Source organism: Lonchura striata, chromosome 1A, assembly GCF_050655825.1.
Source record: "Lonchura striata isolate lonStrDom1 chromosome 1A, ASM5065582v1, whole genome shotgun sequence".
Taxonomy (NCBI): domain Eukaryota; kingdom Metazoa; phylum Chordata; class Aves; order Passeriformes; family Estrildidae; genus Lonchura; species Lonchura striata.
Genome location: NC_140741.1, coordinates 45,581,314 through 45,604,031, shown reverse-complemented (window position 1 = coordinate 45,604,031; position 22,718 = coordinate 45,581,314). Strand labels below are relative to the sequence as shown.

The 22,718-nt window shown below is 39.1% G+C and overlaps 1 protein-coding gene across 2 annotated transcripts in view; it reads left to right on the top strand.

Annotated features, from left to right (window-relative positions):
• Positions 1–22,718, top strand: part of PPM1H (protein phosphatase, Mg2+/Mn2+ dependent 1H) — a 130,719-nt gene that overhangs the window by 47,668 nt on the left and 60,333 nt on the right. For both annotated transcript variants that reach the window (XM_021547410.3, XM_085569351.1), the window contains exons 2-3: positions 10,255–10,420; positions 19,009–19,353. In XM_021547410.3, coding sequence (XP_021403085.3) covers positions 10,255–10,420; positions 19,009–19,353 — 511 coding nt within the window. The remainder of the gene's footprint in view (positions 1–10,254; positions 10,421–19,008; positions 19,354–22,718) is intronic.

The window sequence follows — 22,718 nt, the reverse complement described above, 5'->3', positions numbered from 1 at the left end:
AGCTACATACTGCTGAAATGGGGTGCACCATCTCTTCTCATTACTCGCTTCCGAGGCTCCTAAGATTCATAGCTTCATAGGTTTCTTTTTCAGAAATGTTAGATGGGACTTCTTCCTATTATCTGCTATTCCTACCTTCATGTTTTCTCTAAAGTCTTGTTGTGGAAATATATTTATTTTTATTTTTAAGAAAAAAATCAATTAGTTACACAGGTGTCCCTGTGGAGTAGCACACTGGCATATGAAGGTGGAGATTGCTTATATTGGGAAAGCCAAGAGAGGGGATACTTGAAGTTTGCCTTTCACCCTTTGCTAGAGAAGGTTTCCCTTGCTAATTTTGCAGGTTATTCAGTTGTGGAATTCTGTGGGTTTTCTTTTCAGTCTGAACATATTGTTTAATATTTATTTGGAATCTTGTCTAGGGGTGTATAAATTCAAACTTCCAGTTTCACTCTTCACTTTTGTGCATATTTCACATGTGTGCAGTTTCTAATTTCTGAAAACGAGTTGTTCCTTGGTGTACAGGATGCAGCGACACTAATACTTTATTATTTCTTGATACATATTTTTACAGATTTCCCATTTGTCTGAGAGGCATGGAGAAGTTTACATGGAAGTTGCAGTAGTTAATTGGTTCTGGTGTTGACTTTGTTCTTGTTGAGACCTTTCTGGAACTGCATGTACCTTTGGTCACACTGTGCAAGATCTACCCCGTCAGGGCTGCCTAAGTTGGTGCCAGGCTATGCCATCTCCTCTAGGTCTCTTTGGGCACAAGTGATTCTCCTTAGTTATAGAGCTTTCTAAAATATTCCATGTTGGCCCTGTTTACTGTGTTTGGGCTACATATTTGCCAAATCTGTAGGCTTTCCAGTGTGCCTGTTGCATGTACAAGTGAAAACTTGGATTGAGGCTTTTTAGGTGTTTGTGCTAATGACTTTGGAAAGGATAAGTTTTGTAGTGGAGGCAGATTGCACAGCACAAGTAGAAGAAATGGTAGTGCTGGAGAAGTGTGACCTTTCAGACTTCACAGGGTGTCAGCAAGCTGTTCCTGCTCGGGGTTAATTCCTGTGCACATATCAGGGAAGACAGGCCTCTTGCTTTGTGTTTGCTCCCTCTGCACTCCCATATGGACAAGGTCCTGGACAACCTGTTCTAGGGAACTTCCAAGCTCAGCTGTTCTGTGATTCTCTGATTTTGCACCTTCCAAAACTTAACCTTGTTAAGCCTTCTCTGTTCCTGGGTGGGAACACGTCTCTTCATCCCACCTCCTGCAAGGACAGAAGGAGCCTTTGGGGAAAATTCACCCTGAGCTTGTGGCATACCATACCAACTAAGAGTGTTGTGCAAACCCCAGAACTTCAGTACCTTCCCTCTGGATAAAGGTAGCAGGTGGGCTGGAAAGGACACCCTTGTCACCGGCACTTCCACAGAGCTTGATGCTCATTTGCTCACTGCTATTTGTTTGCTCTTGGGTAGAAATCCTGCATTTGGTTGTCATTTTTCTTTTACTGACACTGATTTTAACAGGGTTTCTATGTTGACTTTCACTCTAAATTAAGATTGCACCTGGAAATTTTCATCTGTGATGGCTGAACAACTGGGCAAAGATATTAAGCACTTTGACCTATATTACATGAAAAATAAGTGTTTTCAATGACATAATATTTAACTGAGTTTTGTATAACTTTCATGAGAATCACCACAGGTTTTTCTTTAGAGGTGTTTGTATGTATGTGTATGTAAAATAAATGTTAAAGTACTGCAAAATTTTCTTAATCTTGTTTTGCTTTAATTACTGCAACTTTTTATATTTTAAATTTATGAAAGCTAATTTTGGAATTGATTGTTAGCCGCAAGAGGAATAAATGAATGTTCACTACAAATGTTTTGATGAATCATGGTCTATAAAGATTAAGGGAGCTGCCATTTTTCTGTAATCTTTTATTCTAGGCTCAGGATTGCTGACATTTCATTGGTTTGCATTTAGCTTCTATTTTAACAGCTTTAAAGATGAGATCTAGGAATGCAATTTTAGTAACAGAAGTAAAAGATTGGGTTTGCAGGCACATTTCTATGGCAAAGAGTCATTGGAGTGGTTTTTTGCACATGGCCCCTTCTTGCACATCTGCTAGCTAATGTTCTCCCAGAGGAAAAGTGATGGATGTAAAACTCCAGCAGAAGGGTGTATTTTTTATTTTAATTATTTAAAATTACCAGCATATAAGTGACTCTGAATTAATTTATTAGTTGTGATAATAAAGCTATACATAATGTTTTCTCTCTTTTTTTTTCCTCCCCCTTGTCTTGCATATGTGTGCTTCCATACATATAAATTTCTATAATGACTTTTAAGAATAAATTAGCAGATTGTTTTCTTTCAGGTTGTGGGGGCTTCAAGTACCTGCTGCAGTAGAGGGATATTGTGAAAAAGGCATTAGTGTATATCTGTGGAAATGTGTATCTTCTCTGTCATACTTGTAGCGATTATCTTGGTGCTAAATTCAGTTGACAGCTGTATAAAAGGGATTAGTACTGTCATTGCTCATCTCTTGGGGTTAACTTTCACACATGCTAAATATGGGAGATAATATTTTTTTAAAAGCTTGAACCAGTTTTGCATAAGCCATTTATCTTGATTTCTCTTAACCCTGAAGCTGAGACTGTGGTCTATAGCATCAGTCTATAGATGTGGGATTTACAGCATTACTTTAAGCACATAATTTGCTTCACTGTAAGCATAAGGAGAACTTTTATTTGCATATAATTGGCATTTCTGTAAGGAAGAGAGTGTTTATTTTAGATGTGCTTTTAAAAGTAGAACTTTGGGAAGGAAACTGGGGAGGAGGGGGGAAGTAGTAATTTGTTTTCTTCATGCATGTGCATACATTCATTTAAAAATCTAAAAAAACAAAACTGAGGTCAATTCAAACTGAGCTTTTGGTTGGGGTTTGGTGTAGTAGTAAGAGTAGTGCTGAGCTTGTAGACAGAGTGAATATTTTTGAAACACAGATGCCCCTTGCTGTAGCAGTTAGGAGCAAGTTACTTTTCCTTACCTTTTCATCATTTTAACTAGAATTATTTCTGTATTTGTCACATAACTCTGTGGGGACAGCTGAACCTCCTATGCAGCCATTCTATCAGACTGTGTCTCAGCTATGGTGCTGCCCTTATGGGGAATGTCATGATCAAGACTTTATCCACCTCACATGCAAAAGGTGGTGTACAGCTCATAGGAACTGACATGGAAGTGGCTGCTTTTCCTTTGCATTAGCAGGAAAGGAATGGCTGAACTTTGGTTTCCATCTTGAATGTGAGCTCTAGGATAAATGCAAAGATGTTTCTCATCTAAAAGCAGCTCATAACCAGTATCCAATGATGTGTTTCTTGGTGTGCAGTCAAAAACGAAGTATTGTTCGTCAGTGAACTTTCAGGATCACCCCTAAAAGCTGTGACAGTGAAATCACATGTGATAAAATGGCTGTGAGCAAAGTAAGTTACTGTTGTAGTGTGGTTTCTTTAGCTTGAGCCAGATGCCTCAATTTCAAGAGCTGTCAGTCCTAATGTGCAAAGTCACAGGTACTTTTCACACATGGCTAATGAGACATGATAAAGGATATTCCTGTAGAAAGGGTCCATTTCTTTTCACTACTATTTAGGGTTTTTTAATGATTTCTGCTTCAATTTGAAGCTGAAAACTTTTCACACCAGCCAAAGCTGGTAAGTATTATCAACAGCATAATAATGTTATAACATAATAACATAATGAGGTAACATAATGCTATAACATAATAACATAAGGTAAACTTTAGCAGCAACAAAAATCTAGAAAAATCTAATAATGCATTAAAATCTTAGAATTTTTGTGCAAATATATTTATCTGGAGGCTTACTTCACCCGATTGAATATGCCCAATTCATATAAAGAAGCATAACTTTTAGAACTTTCAAGGCAACTTCCTCCTGAATATCATGGAAATAAATGCAGGCCCATTTTCCCCAGATTATCAGGATTTGAGAATTTAACTGTTGGAGAGAAGAAGAAAAATGTCCAAGTGCATTAGTGGAAACTGGACTAGGACACTGGTCAAGACAAAGTTGTTTATTTTCATTGTCTTCTGCGTCTCTTGCTTATATTTCAGCAAGTGTTCAACAGCTAGGCAAAGCTGCTTTAAATATGGATGATGAGCAGTCTGCCCTGGCATTCTTTTAAATTTCACTGTTTTTTATGGGAAGCAAGTGGTGGTTCTTTTACAGTGTCAAATTAATCTTTGGTTTTGCAACCTTGTCTTACCCTATTCTGATAGCTAGTATAGAAGGAGTGAGGAAGAAGAATTTGGCAAGTAATATTGCCAGCTGTGGCTGGGACTGCTCAGCTCTGAAGTGAGATCATGCTTAACCGCCTTGTATCCCACTGGTCTGGTTCAGCATCTGCTTGGGGCTCACTGTCCCTTGGTTTTCTTCTGCAATACCTGCATGCTAATTATCTCCCTGTGTGGTGGTCATAGAGCTTGTGCATTCCTGCAGTGACCTACAGCTGTTTTGTTCCTTGTAGTCACTTAGTATTTAAAGGTACCCTTTAAATACTAAGGTGTGCTGGTTTGTAGCATTTTGGGAAGTCCATATAAATAACGTCAGAGTGGACTTCCCTTCCAAGATGTCATTGACTTCAGCCCAAAGACAAGCTGTGTTACCAGGTTATGATCATCTACACTGAATTTGTGGTAAATTTCCAACACAAATGCTATTCTACTTTTAGACTTTGCCTATTTTAATCCCATATTTAGATCTTGTGAGTTTGATGGGTGCCATAGCTTCTAGCTGGGCCTCAAAGTGAACTTGGCCTGGTATACCTGTGTAATTGCTCGTAAGAGAAACAGGATTTTCACAGCACATCATTGCAAGATTTCATGGCTAAATATTCACTTCCTCCTTGGTTAATAAAATGAAAATTTTGTTTTGCCCCAATGATTTAGACAACTGATTTGTGTCTGCCTTCAGTCTCTGCCTGCAGTGGACTATACTAGTGAGTGCTTTGGTTTTGATGTGCACAATGTGACTGATACAGTAATGAATGAATGGAACTGCTTAGGCTGCTTGAAATGCTGCCTTTCATCTCAGGGAGAAGGTGAGCAGCTAGAAGGAAATCTATTTCGAAATAAATCTCATGTGGGTGAAAGGGAGGAAACAGACACCTACCTGGAAATCTAAGACTTGTAAGTGAGATGTCACAGAAAAAAGCAGTAGCATCCACTCACATTCTTATCCATTAAGGAAAAAAAAAAAGGTGGGAGGGGCAAGTAAAGCCAGCAACACTTTTGTGAAAGTCGTTTTTTTATGGTATCTTTAACCATCGCTCTAAATCTGTTAAAATTATAACACAAAACTGTTAGAAATGTATTGTCTGTTGTCTGAATGTATAGTATTAATTAACCTGGTTTACTTCTGTGTTTTTGATTGGGCTGGCTACAAGCTGGTGTCATGCAGTTGTGGAGTGGTGTGTGTGTGTGTGCCATAGCTGGAAAGAGGAGAGACTGGTTGTGGCTCCTGCAAGGGGGAGAGAGAAGGGTTTTGTGCTTCCTGCTGAATTGATTAATTCAGAGTCAAAACAAATACAGGTGTCCATTGCTAGTGTAAAACCCCAGTGGAAGGTAGAATTGAAAATTGAAGTGTACAACAAGCTGCCTATGGATATATCCTTTTATTTCTAGCTCTTTTTTTCTCTCTAACCCTTAGAAGCTTTTGCCTTTTTTTGGGATTGATATTTGTGGAGCAAATGAGCACAGGTTCCCCAAATAAAAACATCTTTCAGGGCATGTTACAAGCAATATTCCTTTATGAAGCTCATAGACTGTTTGAAGCTTCTGTTGTGGGCTGTATTTTGTTCCAAGTGGGCAAGGCAAATGCATTAGAGATTTTTTTTGGTGGGTAAAACCTTATAGCTATAGCACAGCTTGGAATTTTGGCTGATCACAATTTAATGTAATATCAAAGGGCATAGTATAGAAAGGAATGAAACATCCAAAGAGTATATACTGGTATTGATGCAAAAAAAAAACCCAAAAATAGAGGGATGAATAGAAAGGCATTCTTAAGACTGAAGGTTTGTTTTTGGTTTGTGTTTGCTTTATTTTTGGTTTGTGTTTGCTTGTGGTTTGGGTTGTTTTGGGGGGATTTTTTGACACTGTCAAGGCCTGTTTTAGATATCTTAAAATAAATTTCAGATTTTGCAGTGATCATGGCACAGAACTTTGAGCTCTGCTTGTTGAGAGAAGAATAGAAGCTCAGTGTGACCTACATTTCCATCTAGTCAGATGGACTTTGGGGTCTCCTGAGATACCAAGAGGATCTTAATTGTGAGCCAAACAAACTAGCTGGCCCCTGTCTGGTGGATTTGCTTTTAGCTGAGGACATGTTTATGATAAAGACTCGTGAAACACTTAAGTGTCCATCAAGATTTGATGCAGGTACTTCAACTGCAACCAAAACCCACCACCTGACTGTGCAGGCTTCAGAAAGCTCCTGTTTGGAAAGCAGGATGGCTTTTACTAATACCACTGTACCTCAAACTGAACTTTAGGATTATTTATTTATTACTGAGAAACGTGTTTGACACAGTACAGACAGGGAATTCTGGAAAAGGAGGGGCTTCTGATCTGGATACATTGTTTGGGTTGAAGGTTGCAAAAGATTGAATAGGAGATACATGGGTATTAGGGGAGAGGAGGGAAAGATGGAAAGGAGTTGGTCATTAATAGGTCTAATCAGTGTCTTGAGAAATTTGGAGAGAGAACAAAAAGAGGAATTTACTTGAAAACATGTGTGTAAGTCAGCTAGAGAATTATGTAGGCCTCACTCTTAATTAATTTTTAACTACTTTTTCTCTGCATTATTATTAATATTAATGATAAAATGGAATTGAAAATAGTGGATCTGTTTCATCTAATTTTGTTTACTTTACTGGTGGAAAACTTAGCTTTTGAGTTAGACAGAAAAAAATACACGGGGGCAATCTTTGGAAGCTGAGGTACTTCATCAGTGGAAGGAGGGGCAGATTTTCCATAAAAAATTACAGAGGTCCAATTAAGAGTTACCTTTTGGTGATATGAATATCTTGTTAGCTCTGCTATGTTATTTGTATAAGCAGCTTAGCTGTGATTTTTGTTCTGATAAGTTGCAGTGTGGGAGAGCAAGGAGAAAAGACAACAGTGAAATCAACATCGGAAAGCTGGTTGAAAAAATCGCCTGTAGAGATTTAGGAAACTGCAGAAAGAAAAGGATTTCAAAAGTCAGCAAAGACAGAGCTGTTTGAAGCTGAGTAAAGCTGTCTGAAGTTTGAGTAGTTGTTACCAGCTTCTGTGCTTGGCATCAGGCACCAACACAAAGCTCAAGATTTGAAATTAAAAATCATGGGGTTTCACTGCAGCAGTTTTCCAGGATTTGCCTGTGAGGTGGGATATGAGAGTAGAAGAGTGCCTGTGTCAGGAGAGGAGCAGCTTTTGGTGTCTAGACACTGTATTACCTGGGAGGATCCATAAACACCATTTTGACGTTATGATAAATTCAGGCATTCCCAAGGAATACAATACACTTAATCTTCTGATGAAGAAAGAAAAACTGGAATTCTGGGAAATATATTTGATTTCTTGAATTAAATGTGTTGTTCAGAGCGCATTCCTCCCTCCTCAAATAAATAATACTCCTTTACACTGACACTCCAACTCCCATGTCTGTTCAGTGTTCAGTCTTGCCAGGTTCCTTTTGATTATATCTTTCTCTAGCAAGGTGCTTGGTACACAGTTTCATCTCCAGGTGTTTTGTAATAGCTGATTGTCAAGCCAGTCTCTTGGGTCACTGTGTTCTCATAGTCTTTCTAATGTATTCAATGCATAGAAAAATTTTCTTTATAAGAGCCTTAAAAAATGATAATATTGTGCATAACTTGACATGTTATTAAATATCAGAACATCTTCCACCATACAAGTCCTAAGGTCCATCACTAAGCTCAGAAACCAGGGAACTCCAAGAGTTTAATGACTTTTGTAAGGAACAATAAGTAGAACGAAAGTAGTGATGTTTGTAAGGAGTAACTTTGGTCTCTTGTTTTCTGCTTCTTTTTTAAAATGGCATTGAAAACAGCAGCATCAGTAAGGAGACTGGTCAGCTAAACTAAATATTGATTAGTTCCTGATGTGATAAAACTACACTTTCTCTTCTGGTGCAGTATTTTAATCATGTTTGTAGCATTTTAAACTGAACAGGTCTTGATCAGCTGATTTAAATGCTTTGGTATTATGATTTTGTCATGTGTGTTGTGTGTTCTGTCCTCCTCCCCAGACACTTTCACCCCATTTTTTAATATATGCTTCTACCTTTCCTAATGTCAAGAAAATGAGAGTTTTCAGACTAGACACTTACTGCATCTCAATATTTGATCTGCAATTGCCCAAATGTTAAGCACTACAGGTGGTAAGTGGTTAAACTGCTCACAAGTGCCTTGCAACTAATTGCTCCTTCATCTCTGCTCTCTATGTATTTTGCAAAATAATGTTATCCACAATTAGTGTTTCTTTACAAGACATGCAAACAAATGGTGGTACTGTGCCTACAGATAGACTGCACTGTGAAGCATTTAGCACTATAAGGAAACTTCCCATTTCTGAAAGCAGTTAACTGTAGTGGGCATACATTTTCTTTTTAAAAAAGGCTGTTTTTTCAGAGGCAGGAATACTCATTTGCATGTCACGGCATCATACTGCTCCTTGAAAGTGAAAAAATGTTATTACCTTTAAGCAAGGCTGACACAGACTTGACATTTCAGCAAGAGCAGGCAAGCTGGAGTTCCCTGCAAGCCTTCCTTTGGTTTTTGTTTTCTTTTCATTTCAACAACCTTTTAACAAGTATTTTCCTATCTTGTAAAGTTTTACTGTAATGAAAACATTAGGGATTAAGAAGTCAGGTATGTCTTGAACTTGCCATGAGGATCATGATGTGCCTTTAAGCTGTTTTAGTTTCTGGTGAGGCAGCAGTTATTTCTAAAGACATTGAGTGCCTGATGTGAAACTCGGTGCTTATCCAGTAGTGGAAATACTGTCTCTGAGTATCGGTCAACTTGTTGACCCCAACTCACAATGAAGACGAATGGGTGGATAGTGTTTGTGGAAGAAAATGTGCTTCCATCAAAGTCACAGTGTCTTTGCTTGGCTGGAGCAAGATATTGTCCCATCTTGCATGGGATTTCCCTTTGTGAACCCAGAACTGTCAACTGATGCAAAATTGGTCAGTTTGTGATGAGATTCTCATGTCAGAAGTGGAAAATGTGTTTGGGCTTGCCTGTTCTGAGATCAATGATAGGAACCACAGCATTTTGGGTACCAGAGGCTTCTGATTAAGATTTTAAAAGCTTGTTGGTGGAATAGCTGTTTATTTCAGCCTCGTCACTGATCAAAGGAAGGAACCTGTGGTATGAGTCTCAGGATACCTTGGGCTGTTAAAAGCTTGTGCTGAGCACTAAGTGCTGAGTTTTGCATGCCTGCAGCTCTTAGTGCAAATCTTCTGTTTTCTGGGCAGCTGGGACAGATAGTTTGAGGTAGGATTCTAGGGGCAGGGGGTTACGTTGTGCACTACTAAAGGGATGTATTTAGTATGCATCACTGTATCACTGTGGTACAAGCAAGCTTGACTTGCCTGACAGAGACAAAGTCTTTCCCTTGTATTTCTGTCACAGCATTTCTAATATATGCTGTTTGAACAGACTGCCTTTAGCAGTAACAGCTTTGTAGATTTATAACAGGTATTTTGTCTGTGCAAAGACTTGGAACTTGACAGAATGCACACTCTTAGCCAGCAGATCCGTTATTTACAGCAGAGATTCTGACAGGTAGAAAAGCAAATGGGGGTCTCATGTTTTAACTGGGAGGCATATGTGTTATCAACTTCATCCATAAAGTAGTGTCTTTAAAAAAAGTGTGGCATGGCTAGGGGTGAAATATGCTCATGGCACCATTGGTTCTTATTCACGTAGTTCTGTGGAAAATGCTTGTTGTGTCATGTGTATGTGTACTGAAATAAAAAGTATACCTGTGTGTATGTTTGTATCTCTGGAAGGTGGTCAGGTATTTTAATTCAGTCAGTACTTACAACACTGCCGGGCTCTGGTTCCTTACAGCTCGAGTCACATTGGGAGATACAGACGGGGGCTTCTGTGCTTTGCTAATCTGGTCATTGTTTTCTTTTCTGTTTTGTTTTTTTTCTTAGGGTAATAAATGCAGGGAAGAGCACGCACAATGAAGATCAAGCCAGCTGTGAGGTCCTCTTTGTCAAGAAAAAAGCTGGAGGCAGTAATTCTACACCAAACAAGAACTCAACAAAACGGAGGTCATCGCTGCCCAATGGAGAAGGTCTCCAGCTGAAAGAAAATTCGGTAAGCAAACTTCTGTATCTTGTCAGTGGAGAAATACAAAATAAAAGGATGTAAGAATATGGCACTAAAAGGTACTTTCTGAATAGTTCATATCTTTTCAGTTACCTCTTGCTGATTATCTCTGCTTAAATGCAGAACATTTCACTATATTTTTCTTAGCTCTACTATTTAATTTTTTGTGTTGAAAAATGCTTCTTGCATCTAAGATATTTTGGTTTAAAGATGTGCATTTTTCTTTTTGTTTCATTTCTGAAATATAATGTTGAGAAATTTTAAGATGAAGAAAGGGCTGGAGCACATTTCCTGTGAAGACAGGCTGTGAGTTGGGGCTGTTCAGCCTGAAGAAGGAAGGCCTCCAGGGAGTCCTTAGACTGGCCATCCAGTACCTAAAGAGAATTGGAGACAGGCTTTCACAAGGACCTACAGTGACAGGAGAAGGAGTAAGGACTTCAGACCAATAGAGGATTTAGTTTAGATATTAGGCAGAAATTCTTCACTGTGAGTGGTGAGGCAGTGAAACAGATTGCCCAGAGACATTTGGCCAGGTTGGATGAGACTTTGAGCAGCCTGGTCCAGTGGAAGGTGTTTCTGCACATGACAGAGGGGTTGGAACCAGATAATCTTTAAGGTCTCTTCCATCCTGAACCATTCTGTTTCTGTCATTTACACAGATGCCTCATGGTGCCACAAAAACACAGGTCAACCTCCACCTGCTCTTTCTAAGTTTCTGTACTGTTGTGTTGGCACATTTGCACTACATGGAGCTCTGTGGACTCTGCATTGGCAGCTGTTTTCACTGTGCCTAAACACGGATCAGATAAAGAACTATATAAACAATATAGGCTGTTAAAATGTGTCTTATATCAAAGCCACTAAACCCCATCTTCAGCCAATGTTGGAAAGATACTGCGTCTCTAATTTAATCAGGATAATCTTCTGGTTTTGCTGGTAGGGTAACGTCATCCAGCACATGGAATTCAGTGATTTTTGTGGACTGTAGCTTCCCTCATTTGTGTGAAGTGTGGTGTATGTCATACACTTGGCTACTGGCAACTGTCTGCTATTTTTCATCTTTCTTGTTTCCTGACCGGCTAATTACTTCATCTGCTCTTTAAGCATGAGCTCAGCCTCCAGCAGTAATTGATAGTGTGTGTTCAATTCCAACATTTCACCGTGTAATACTAAATGCCCTGTTTGAATGTTTGAGTCAGACAATGTAGATATGCTGCATTCCTGCTGCTGAAGAACACAGGTTGTCCCTAAGTGATAATTAGTTTTTCAATGGACTGTAAGTAGCCTTTTTTGGTAGTTTGGAGTTTTTTTGGTTTTGTTTTGGAGTTTGGTTTGTTTGTATGTTTTGGTTTTTGTTTGGTTTGTTGTTTTGGTTATTTTTTGTCAGTTGGTATGTGAGTTTCTATTTTAAATCGGGTAGTGATTAGCAGTCTGCTTTGGTCTCTCTCCCAGAATTCCATGGCTTGATATACCTGATGGCTGCAGGGTTCATTGGGGTCCTGAGAAACAAGCATTCCTCTTGTATTGTGTCCCTCCCAAACTCTTACTCCTCCAGTTCTTTAATATTGCTGCAATATTTTCAAACTGACAGATCCTGTAGGTTTGCAAATTACCCTATTCTTTCCTCTTTAAAAATCTTTCTTCAAATCATGTTTCAATTCCTGTGTGCTGATATTCTTCATTGTATTCAGGCAGTCATGATTTCTTTTTTCAAGTACATTTTTGCAAACTCCTGGATAAAGAATTAGAATTGTGCCTAGAACTTGTTGGGACTAGGAGTTCTACACACAGTCACGCAAAGTAAAGCAGAATTTGTTTTAATTAGCTGTGTATTTAAAAGTCTTTCTTAGAAAGTCCATGCCTGCTGTTGGTTCAGAAAGGTGCTTGGTTTCAGGAGTGAAACTTTTGTATGCATTAATTATGTTTAATGAAGCAAGCATTTAGCCACAGTACTTGTTTGTGTATGGAAAACACAACAAGACAGCTGCCAGTGTCCTTGGTCCAGGGGATTTGCTTGTTTGACACTACGAGTATCACTGTGCCATGCACACAGGCACACAGCAAAGACCCCTGTGCACACACCAGCCTGGGTACACACATCTTGCTGTGTAGAGATATGAGATTTGGTCTCATACCACACTAAAGTTCCAGACCTACCATGTGAGATACGTGGTCAGGGGCCTGTGTGTCTGGAATGTGGGTAAATGTAACTGTGCTGAGTTTGCCTGTTTTTGCATATTTTAGGGGCTTGCATGGGACATATAAACCTTTGTAACATTGTTTCACAAAGCCCGATTAACTTCCAGCATCAAAAGCTTCTCAGGAGCAAAAACCATAGCTAATCACCTTTTTCAGATGGAACTTTCTTTCCAAACATAACATAGCTAATAAGATAACATTGCATTAAAAATATAGGGATCTAAAATAGTTTAGTTATTAGAAAGGCATCTTAACTAACCTTGATGTTGTCCATTTTTACAGTTGATGTACTGTTATGGTAGTGTAATGGTAGGGTCAATAAATGCATGTTTTTAAAACCTGTTCTTTTTATCCATTTGATATTTCATGATTGTCAGTAAATATCTCCTCAGTAGATATGTACTTACACATAGTTTATGAGAAGTATCTTCTGGAACGTTCTGATTTTTTCCTTCTCCTTTTGGCTATTTCCTAGTTTGATTCTGTATTTTTCATCTTGATTTTGGAAGAAACAGCCACTGCCTTTCAAGTTTCTTGAGAGAAATACTTTTATTTCAAATCTTCTGCTCTTGATTCTATTTCTGACATATTTTGACAACAAATAAGCATAACATTTAAATTCAGTAGTCAGCTGATCCATATAATGGATTGTACTGTTTTCTAGCTACTTCTTATTTATTTGTTCTTTATGTTCTCTTCTTATCTACGTATTTCCTTCTGTTTTCTACATGGCCCTGATGGTGCTGTCACACTCATTATTTAGTTGTGGAAAACCTATTCTACATGTTATCAGACCACAGCTTGTGTATTTAAATTTGTAATATATTTTCCCAAAACAGGCAGCATATTCCTGGAGAAAGTTTTCTACTAGAGGGCAGTCTTACACTAACACTTAGTAGGATTTTTTCCTTGCTACATATTTTGTTGGTTCTAAAAAGGGGGAAGAAAAAAAGCACATTTCTATGTTGTGTCATTTTTTTTTTCCGTATTTTTATACTGTGAAATATAATACCCTCACATAGCGCTGTTAGCAAATATTTTTTAAGGAGTATATGAAGCTGATGTTAAATGTGATGAGTGTACACCTTAATTTGTATGAATAAGAAACACTGGCTTTAGACACTACAGTGAGTGATAGAATATCATCCCAGGAAATATTTAGTAAGAAAGCCAGAGGCTAAATAGTGTAAATGTCTCATAGAAAAATCCCACTGTAACACACAATCTGAAATTGTCTCTATGTTGTGAAGCAACTTGCAGAAATACTGAAGGAAGAAGGAATGAGGGAAGAAGTTCATTGAAAGGATTTAAGTGTGGAGCACAAGGGAAATAGGCAGTGAAATTTAAACTTTATGTAACAGAGTCCTTTTCATCATCCTCAGTTTTTTTTTTTTTTCCCCACAGACTCTTTGAGAATGGCCCATGCCATCTTTTTCTTCTGTTTTTTGGGAAGTTTGTGAAACATTAGCTACACCTGAGATTGTGTGATTGTTGTTTAATGCTACTCCCTTCAATCCAGCCCTGTGCTTTGACAAAGCAGCATAAGGGAGTTGGAGACCCACGAATTGTCCATACAAGTTAAATGCCACTGTCATGGTCTTGACTCTCCACATTGGCTTCCAGGGGTGGAAAGGAGGAGGTGGTAGGCCAGAAATGCAGAAATGGAGAAGTGAACATTTCTTTAACCCCAACACACAAATTCTGGGAAGGCTATTAAGTAGCATAAACATGGTTTTCTTCTTGAAAGGGTGGGTAATAAAATGAGCAGATCAGTGAAATTAAAGATTCTTTAAATTCAACCCTAAATTAATTCTCTCCCCTTCCCCCCCATCCCACTCCATTGCTGCTTGGTTAATTATATCTTCTGTCTCTATTCAAGAACATTAATGTTAAATTGCACATCTTTTTAATTTTTAAATGCATTTAACTGCAGAGTACCTTTATGATGAATGCTGAAAACCATCAATAAGCAAAGCGGAAAACATGTGCTAGGATATTGTCATAGTGACAAGCTGCAGGACTTCATGTGATGCATTATTAATGTCATTGTAATGTGAGGATACATAATTACTAATTCTGCAGTCTTTGCCACAAATCTGAGATGTTGTATGTTTTGTGTGGCATAAGGCTTGTACCCTATCACAGGCAGCTGAACATATTGGTAAAATGAGGAGGCTTTTCTCTGAGGATTGGGGTGGCAATTGCTGGCCCAGTTCAGATTTTATGAGAACTCAAGTTGCTCTCTTAAGTGTTTCGTGACTGTAGTTCATATCTGGAATAATAATAGTCAGGGTAGGTTGTAGTTCCCAGAATAAATCTTTAGTGGCAACATGATTTATTTGTCTGTTTGGGATTACCTCCATAACAACAATCTGAAGGTTTGCAATGTAAAACTGCTGTCTAGCTTATCTGAAAAGTGTGGCCCAAAATGATCTCTAGCTATTGCTAAGGTTTTTCCCTTTTTTTTTCCTTCATATCATTGAGCTGAAATTATGTATGTGTATATATATGCAATTTCTCTCATGATTTCTCATCCATTTCTTGACCCAAAACTTTGCATGTCTTAATTATATTTTACAATTGCAAAACACAGGAGACTGCTGAACCTTCCTGAAAGCTAGGTCAGCAGTTGAAGAGCCTGAAGCATATTATATTTCTTAGTACATTCTGTACTAGGAAATTAATTGTAAGGTTGGTGCAGTGAAGGATTTGTTTTCTCTTCATATTTCTGGTAGTTACTCAGCCTGCTTGTTAGGTAAGAAACTTTTGAATGAAAAGCTGAAGTAAATCACTGTGGTGACTGACCACACTCTTATTTGAGGATTCTGTCCAGATAAAAGAAGAAATAAAGATTGGTGTTTGAAAGACTACTTCTGGCAGAATACTGCCAGTGCTAGTAAAAATAGATGTCTTGTTCTCTGAGTTTGCAGAATGTCAGTTCTTTTTGGGAAGAAGTTCAAGCTCCCAGATGTAAAAGAGAGCAAACAGCAATGCATGTGCACACCAGAACAGGTAATTGCTTGGTGGCTACAGAGGTCATCTCAGCTGTGTGAGCAACAGCAAGGACCTTTCTGTGCATTTTGTCTCATCTGCATGCCCTGGCTGCTGGTCCTTGTTTGTTCACTGAGTCACTGCCTTAATTGCATCATATTTTTAATTCTCATTGAATTGGTGTGGTTTTGGGGAATTAATTTCTTCCAAATAGAGGAGCTGTTTTTATTCTCAGGGTGGGGAAAGAGTTTATTTTTTCTTCCTTTTTTAGACAGCTAATATGTTATCTGTGGTTCTCCTCTTTGCTAGTTCAAAAGTAAATGAAGCTTTGTAGGAATATACAGAAGTTTTTCAAGACTAATATTTAGGTTACAGTAATGCCTGCAGATCCCAACTGAAGTTAAGGCCCTAGAGCATCTTGCATAGAATGTCTGTATGAGAGCAGCATTATGGTAGTCATCTCCCCTGAGTGCTTAGAATACAGACTTTACAGTTATCTAGGGTGCTTCTGCTGTTGCTAGGGAGAAATAAATCCACTTTGGAATGAGATGAGCATAGTCTGAAAATGCAGGGGGTTTTCTGTCTGCCCAATATAAGGGCAATTTAGAGAACTATCTTGGATGTATGCAGTGTAGATGTCTGAGCTTAGCTGAACTGGTAGCAACATCCTCTTTGTTCGAGAATTACTACTCCAAAAAAGGACAAGATCAGTGGACCACCACAGCTGATGTGGCCATGCCACGGTGACATGTGTCAGTGAGAGTCTGAGAATACAGCTCGAGTCCATGTGAACTTCTCTGTCCAAATTTGTGCTCCCCATTGGCTTAGGGGAAATAAATGGTAACATTTCACTTTCCCTTTTTGTCAGGGGCTATTTTCAACAGTTTTAAAGTGTTCCAGTCTCATCTTTAATTCCCAAACTCACATGAGGCTTGATCAGTGTAAGACATATCCAGAACTGAGATCATAGTAATAAGAATAAATTGTGTTAATAACTGTCTTCTTTATATTCTGAAAAGCTGTAGCACAGATATTCTGCAAAGCTGTAGCTGGGGGTTTGCTTTGTAGAACTCATGAAAATGGAGTGTGGATCAAACTTGTTCTTGATTGTAGGTTTCTGTTCTAGTTTGGGGGCAGGAGGAGAGCAATGACAAAATATCAGCTTCTTTTTGGTGGAAGATAAAATATTTTAATCTCAATCAGAGTTGAAATGCCTTGGAAGTTCCCCCCCAAAAGAGAACACATTTCCAAATGAGTAGCACCTTTAAAGGACATCAGGACAAAAACTGTGGAAGTATTATCCATGGTGCATCATAACATGGATTTTGGCCAGGGAGACAAACTCTTAAGAGAAGAATGGGAGCAGAAGTGGTTTGATATACAAATCCCAGGAGCCACGGTGTTGTCATTTTGAATAAATAATTTGTTTTCAGCTGAAATACTTTCACTTTGGAAAAATTGTTTTTGATGGCAAAATACATTTTTACATGAGTAGCAATCTATTTTTACAAGCAAGTTTTTAAATTACTAATCCTCTTAGCTGTTAAAAATTACTTACACAGAATTTTACAGCCAGCTGTTGTGTGAACTTGGAGGGATTCTGAGCCCAGAGAAAGGTAGTACAACTGTCAGCCCTGCCTTCAGGTGGGAAGTTTCACAACTGGTTTTGTAATGAATTTACCAGGCTGGGTATGTGTGGGGGGAGAGGGAAGGGGCGTTTGGCTAAGGAACCATGTTTGGAAATGTGGACACATGTTGCTTTTTCCACCATTCTAGGATGTATCCTGTGTGATCCTTACTGTGGTAAGGAAACAGTACTTTAGGAAAACACCCCCTTATCACATCATTTCAGTGATGAAGAGTGCATGAGGGACTGATGAATTCATCCTTTGGAGGAGCTCTCTGCTGTGCAGATGACTATGCTGTTGAGGCTTTGGTTAAGAATATATTTGAACTTTACCACATCAGCAGTGCTGTATACAAAAAAAAAAAAAAAAAAAAAAGTGTTGACTTTTATGTGATTTTTATTATCATGGCACCTTAGTGGAGGAGCTGAAACAGCAGAAAGTAAAAGGAGCTGCAGTTCACAGCCTTGTCCATAAATTTGAAATAGGCAGTACTTTGGACATGAAGTGCTGGGATTCAGGTAGTGCCTAGACTTTATGCTGATCTGTAGTGTAAGGGAGCAGTGTTCAGGTGAATGAAACAAATAATGTCTGCCATCTTAAATTAGACCACAGTGCAACATGCACATGTAATTTTGAGGTTCTTTGAATGTGGTGAGATCTCGGTTACATTTTCTTATTACAAGGTATTTTACAACAGTATAGCCTCATATATTCCTGTCCCTTGCAAAATTGTTTCTTTCTAAATCTGTATTAGTCCACCCACATCTGACTTGCAAGGCAGCCCCACTAACAGCTGTTTCTGCATAGCTGGGAGAAGGTGCAAGATTAAATTAAATAGAGGGGAAGGAAAGACAGGTAAGACTCTTTCCCCATACTAATGCCAAATATGCTGTCATGCAAAGATAGGTATCATTATGCTTTAAATGGTTACCTCAGGATTGCTAGGTGAATTTCTCTCCCCACAAAAATTTGAGCTTATCAAGAGTATGGCTGCTTGGTATTCTCCAGTCATATTGGAGATTGTAATGCTCAGACCTACTCTGCCTCCAGCCCTGGGTTAATGCCCTGTCTAAGCAACCTCACCATTTCCAGTACTATATAGGAAACTTTTTAGGGGACTGTGAAGAACCAGGCAGTGGACATAGAGGCTAGATCAGATGAAGTGCTGCTGATCCCACTTGCGTCTGTCATCCTCAAAGACTTCTGTGCTGGTGCTGTTTCCTGGGCTGGCACAGGCAGGGAAAGTCTGAGTTTCCCCATCTGCCAGCATGGATGAATCTTATCTACCAGCTGTGGAAGTGGAGTTCACATTTGTTGCTGGATGTCAAACTGAGGTCCTTTGTCTCATGCCTAGCAAAAAAAAAATGGTCTGTCACAAAGTATCAGGTGCTGTCTTGAGTAAAATTTTGATCTTTCATAGTGGTATGTCTATCGTATATTCAAATGCTATTCTTCTACAACCTATGATGGCTGTAAGGTAAGAAAGATTCAGCCTTTCTTATTCCATTTTTTTTCTTGGGCTTTTTTTTTAAGAGGTTAAGGAAAAGAAAAAACATGCTGGGGATGTGTGGCAAAAACAAACATCTCTTATTTCAATCAGAGTTGTACTGACACTGTGGGTATTTCAGAAAGAATTTTGCCTTTGGGAAAGTTATCTGTATTTCACCTGCTGCCTCTGTGCCACCAGTCACCTTGCACACAACTGCATAACAGTGACCATCTCTTTTCCTTTCCTTTCTCCCCCTCTTGCTTCTCCAGGACACAGATGGGATCAACCTGTACTACTGGTCCCTGTTTGATGGACATGCTGGGTCAGGGGCAGCTGTGGTCGCTTCCAAACTGCTGCAGCACCACATCCTGGAACAGCTGCAGGAGATTGTGGACATCCTGAGGAACACAGCCGTCCTCCCACCCACCTGCTTGGGAGAGGAGCCTGACAACCCGTCCACCAACAGCAGGACACTGACACGGGCGGCCTCCCTGCGCGGTGGTGTGGGAGCCCCGGGCTCACCCAGCACGCCTCCAACACGCTTCTTCACAGAGAAGAAGATCCCACACGAGTGCCTGGTTATTGGGGCCATAGAAAGTGCATTCAAGGAAATGGTATGTATGTCTTAGGGACCTGAAGTCCATGTTGTTTATGTTGAGTCACATGACCTGGAGATGATGAAGATTTAGATTTTTTTTCTTTTTCTTTCATTGCTTTAACAACATCTGATTGTGAACAGAACTGTTTAAGAGCCTCAACAGCTTACCAGGTACACCCATGTGAAGCAGGCCCTGCATCTTAAATCTGAGGTAGCACTGTGGCAATGGTTATGGATTACTTGAATTTTCAATGTATGATACTCTTCTTTTTAATTTTCTTCTCCCCCTCCTTTTATAAGATAAAGATCAGTACTGCCTTACAGTGCAGATTTCAGCACTAGCAGTTGTTATCAGGCTGAGTATGTGGACATGCACTTTATAAATCCTCATTGCCCTACCAGAGCAGCAGCAAAGGCTGCTTGGTCCAATGACCCATAGTTCACATTGGTGTTGAAGTAGTGACTGTAGAGTGTCTGCAGCTCTTCACTGAGGCAGATCTTGTGGATGAGTGGGGCATGAAATTCATTCCTGCCACCCACCTGACTTGTGTACAGCCTGAACAACTGTTAGGAAACCATGACCCTATGGGAACAGAATATTCATCTATTTCCCTATGAATTTTATCCAGTACATGCATTTAATTAGAGACTACAGTTGTTGTTACAAGTAGTGCTTTACTTTGAATCCTGAATAGCAAAAAAATTATATTTTTCTGGATTGTTCTTTCTTCCCAAGGAAGTGCAGGCAAGCAGACCCACCAACTGGGTTTGGACTTGCAGGTGGGTAGGTCCAGGAGCAGCATGCATAGCCATGTCTTAGGCATGCTTCAGTGGGGATTGTGGGGGCAGATTTATGCACTGTGGGTAGTGGGCTTGGTTTCTGCTAGATGGAAAGAAAGAGGAGGATGCATGAAAATCTGTCAGTTTAGCACACCTTTTCAGAAAGGGAGGACTAAATTGCTTCCTTTATTTGTTGAGAAATGAGGGAGAAGGTGACCATGCCCATCCACTGCACCCTAGTGGATTCAGAGCATGCTTAAAAGGAACGCAAATTTCATGCTTCAGTTGGTGTAATTTTGAGGCCAGAAGAGTGCCAAGCTCTGAGAGTGTGACATGATTCTCTCCTATTGAAACTGTCTCCAAGTGCAGGCAAGATGAGAAGTGGAGTTTTGTGGGACTGGGCAGTGAAAGTAACAGAGTATAAGAGGGCTGTTTCAAGTACTCTGCCTCTCTTAGGAGAACAGCATGTGCGTTACCCATTGCTGCCTTTGTGAATGTGTTTTGAGTGAACAGGGCTGTTATTGCACTGCTTTATTTTGACTTCACATCTCTGGTAGGTTCCACAGAAGACCATCTCAGCTTATGCTCAGAGATCTGGTTGTGAGGAGGGCTTTTGTGGGTAGAGTATGACAAGTGCAGAAACACTGGATAACTCACTCAGTTATGGTGTTCAGGTATTCCTTGTATAGCTCATGCTAATCTCCTCTCTCTGTTTCTAAATTGAACTAAACAGAATATTTTCCTCGGTGCATCTTTGTTCTTATGCTACAGACCACATATCTTAATTCCCACTTGCTTTATATTAGAGGGCTGAAGTTCATAATTGTCTTTGATAAACAAATTACTACTCCAATGCAATGTAATTTCAGCATTAAGTTTTACAGGAAATCTTATAAAAATGGTCAGCTTAAAGAAAGCAGTAGATAAATTTTATCTACTTTAGACTCTGAGGGGCATTTTAGGCAAAATAGTGTTTTCTTTCATCTGGGAGCAATTCATAAAATCAACATTTCTGTGTCTCATCTGTGCTTGCAGTACTTGATCTTCCTCCAGCCTCTATTTAACTTCCTGCTAGCTTGTACTCCTTTTAGTCTTTGCATGAAGACTTTGGGCCTCTTGCACAGCACATTGTTTAATCAGCTTTGTACTGGAACATCATGGATGTTGTTGAGTTAGGTCAGCACAGTCAAGCTGTGCAGTGTGTACAAGGGGTTTGTGCCAGCAGAGTGTGTCAGTTTACCTGGCACTTGGTGAAAGCTCAAGTTTCCTGGACATGTTGGCAGACTTCTTGGTGGTTTTCCCTGAAACACCAATTGCTGCAAAGGATTCTTGTGAACTGAGTGAAAATAATGAGTAGATAAAATACTGTTTTTCAAAGAGTCCGAACTGACACATTTATTTAATGATGGCTTTGTCGCCTTTTCCTGGGAGCATTTAGTATACCATTGTTTTTTTTCCCCAACTTGCTTTTGAATTCTAGTTGAGGTCTCCTTAGTCTTGCCTCAAGTCTCAAATAAAATGCAATTCATGGCTTTCAAAAGGCTTAAAAAATTATTTTTCCTTTATTTGATGTGGTTTTTTTGGACAGTTCTTGTCTAACAGCTACATGCAGTAAAACACTGTGGAAAGCTTACACAGATCATCATTGCCTAACTTAGACATTTAGCAATTAAATTTTCTCCAGTCTTAAGTACATCTAAATTATGTTTTCTGTGTTGAAACAGGGATTAGGAAGTTTGTGCTATATTTTCGGATAATTTAATGCCCTGTCTAAAAAACAGCAAATGTCAGTGATTGTCAGTATCACATTTGTTCCAGTTAAATGGAAATAAATAAGCTAAAGTTCTGAAGTTGTCATAAGTCAAATCCTCTAATTTTCATCTGTTGAGTTTTAGGAAGTGGATTTATAGATTCAGTTCAAAGAAGTCAGGAGGAATGCTTCCAAGTGCAGTTCCATATTGAATAGGAACATCAGATTATTGTCCTTTCCCTGTATTTAACCTTGTATACATGTGTCATGTTGTTTGTATTTGCAAGAAAGGTTAAGAGCACCTATTCTACTCTGAACCCCATTTAATTTTAGATGGAATAAATGGCACAGAACTAGTCTGTATGATTTATTGGGAGGTATACGTCTCTATTCATTGTATCATGATTTTCTTCTTTATTGAGGTTTTTTTTTTTACTTAGATGAAATCTACACAGGTGCTTTTTTTTTTAGATTGGTGCCATTTTAATTAATTGAACAGTCTTGAGAGAATGTCATGTGTAGTACAGTTCACTTTTTTGAAAGTTTCCTCTCATTATATACCCAGTAGAACTGAGAGTTTACATAGAATGACAGTCATTTGATGTAAAGCATGCTAAGGAGTTAATTTTATGTTTATGCCTTCTGAAACTTTTATTTTAACCAGATACCTAATACTGTGTGTGTAAAGCTGCTTTCTGTCATAGCAAGGTTGAGATCCTGGAGGAAAGGCTGCTGCTCGGAGGATAAATATAGATGAATAGAGAGTGGGAAGAGTGCAGCCAACAGGTTGAGGAAGGTGATCCTCCCCCTCTACTTATCCCTGGTGAGGCCACACCCGAAGTGCTGTGTCC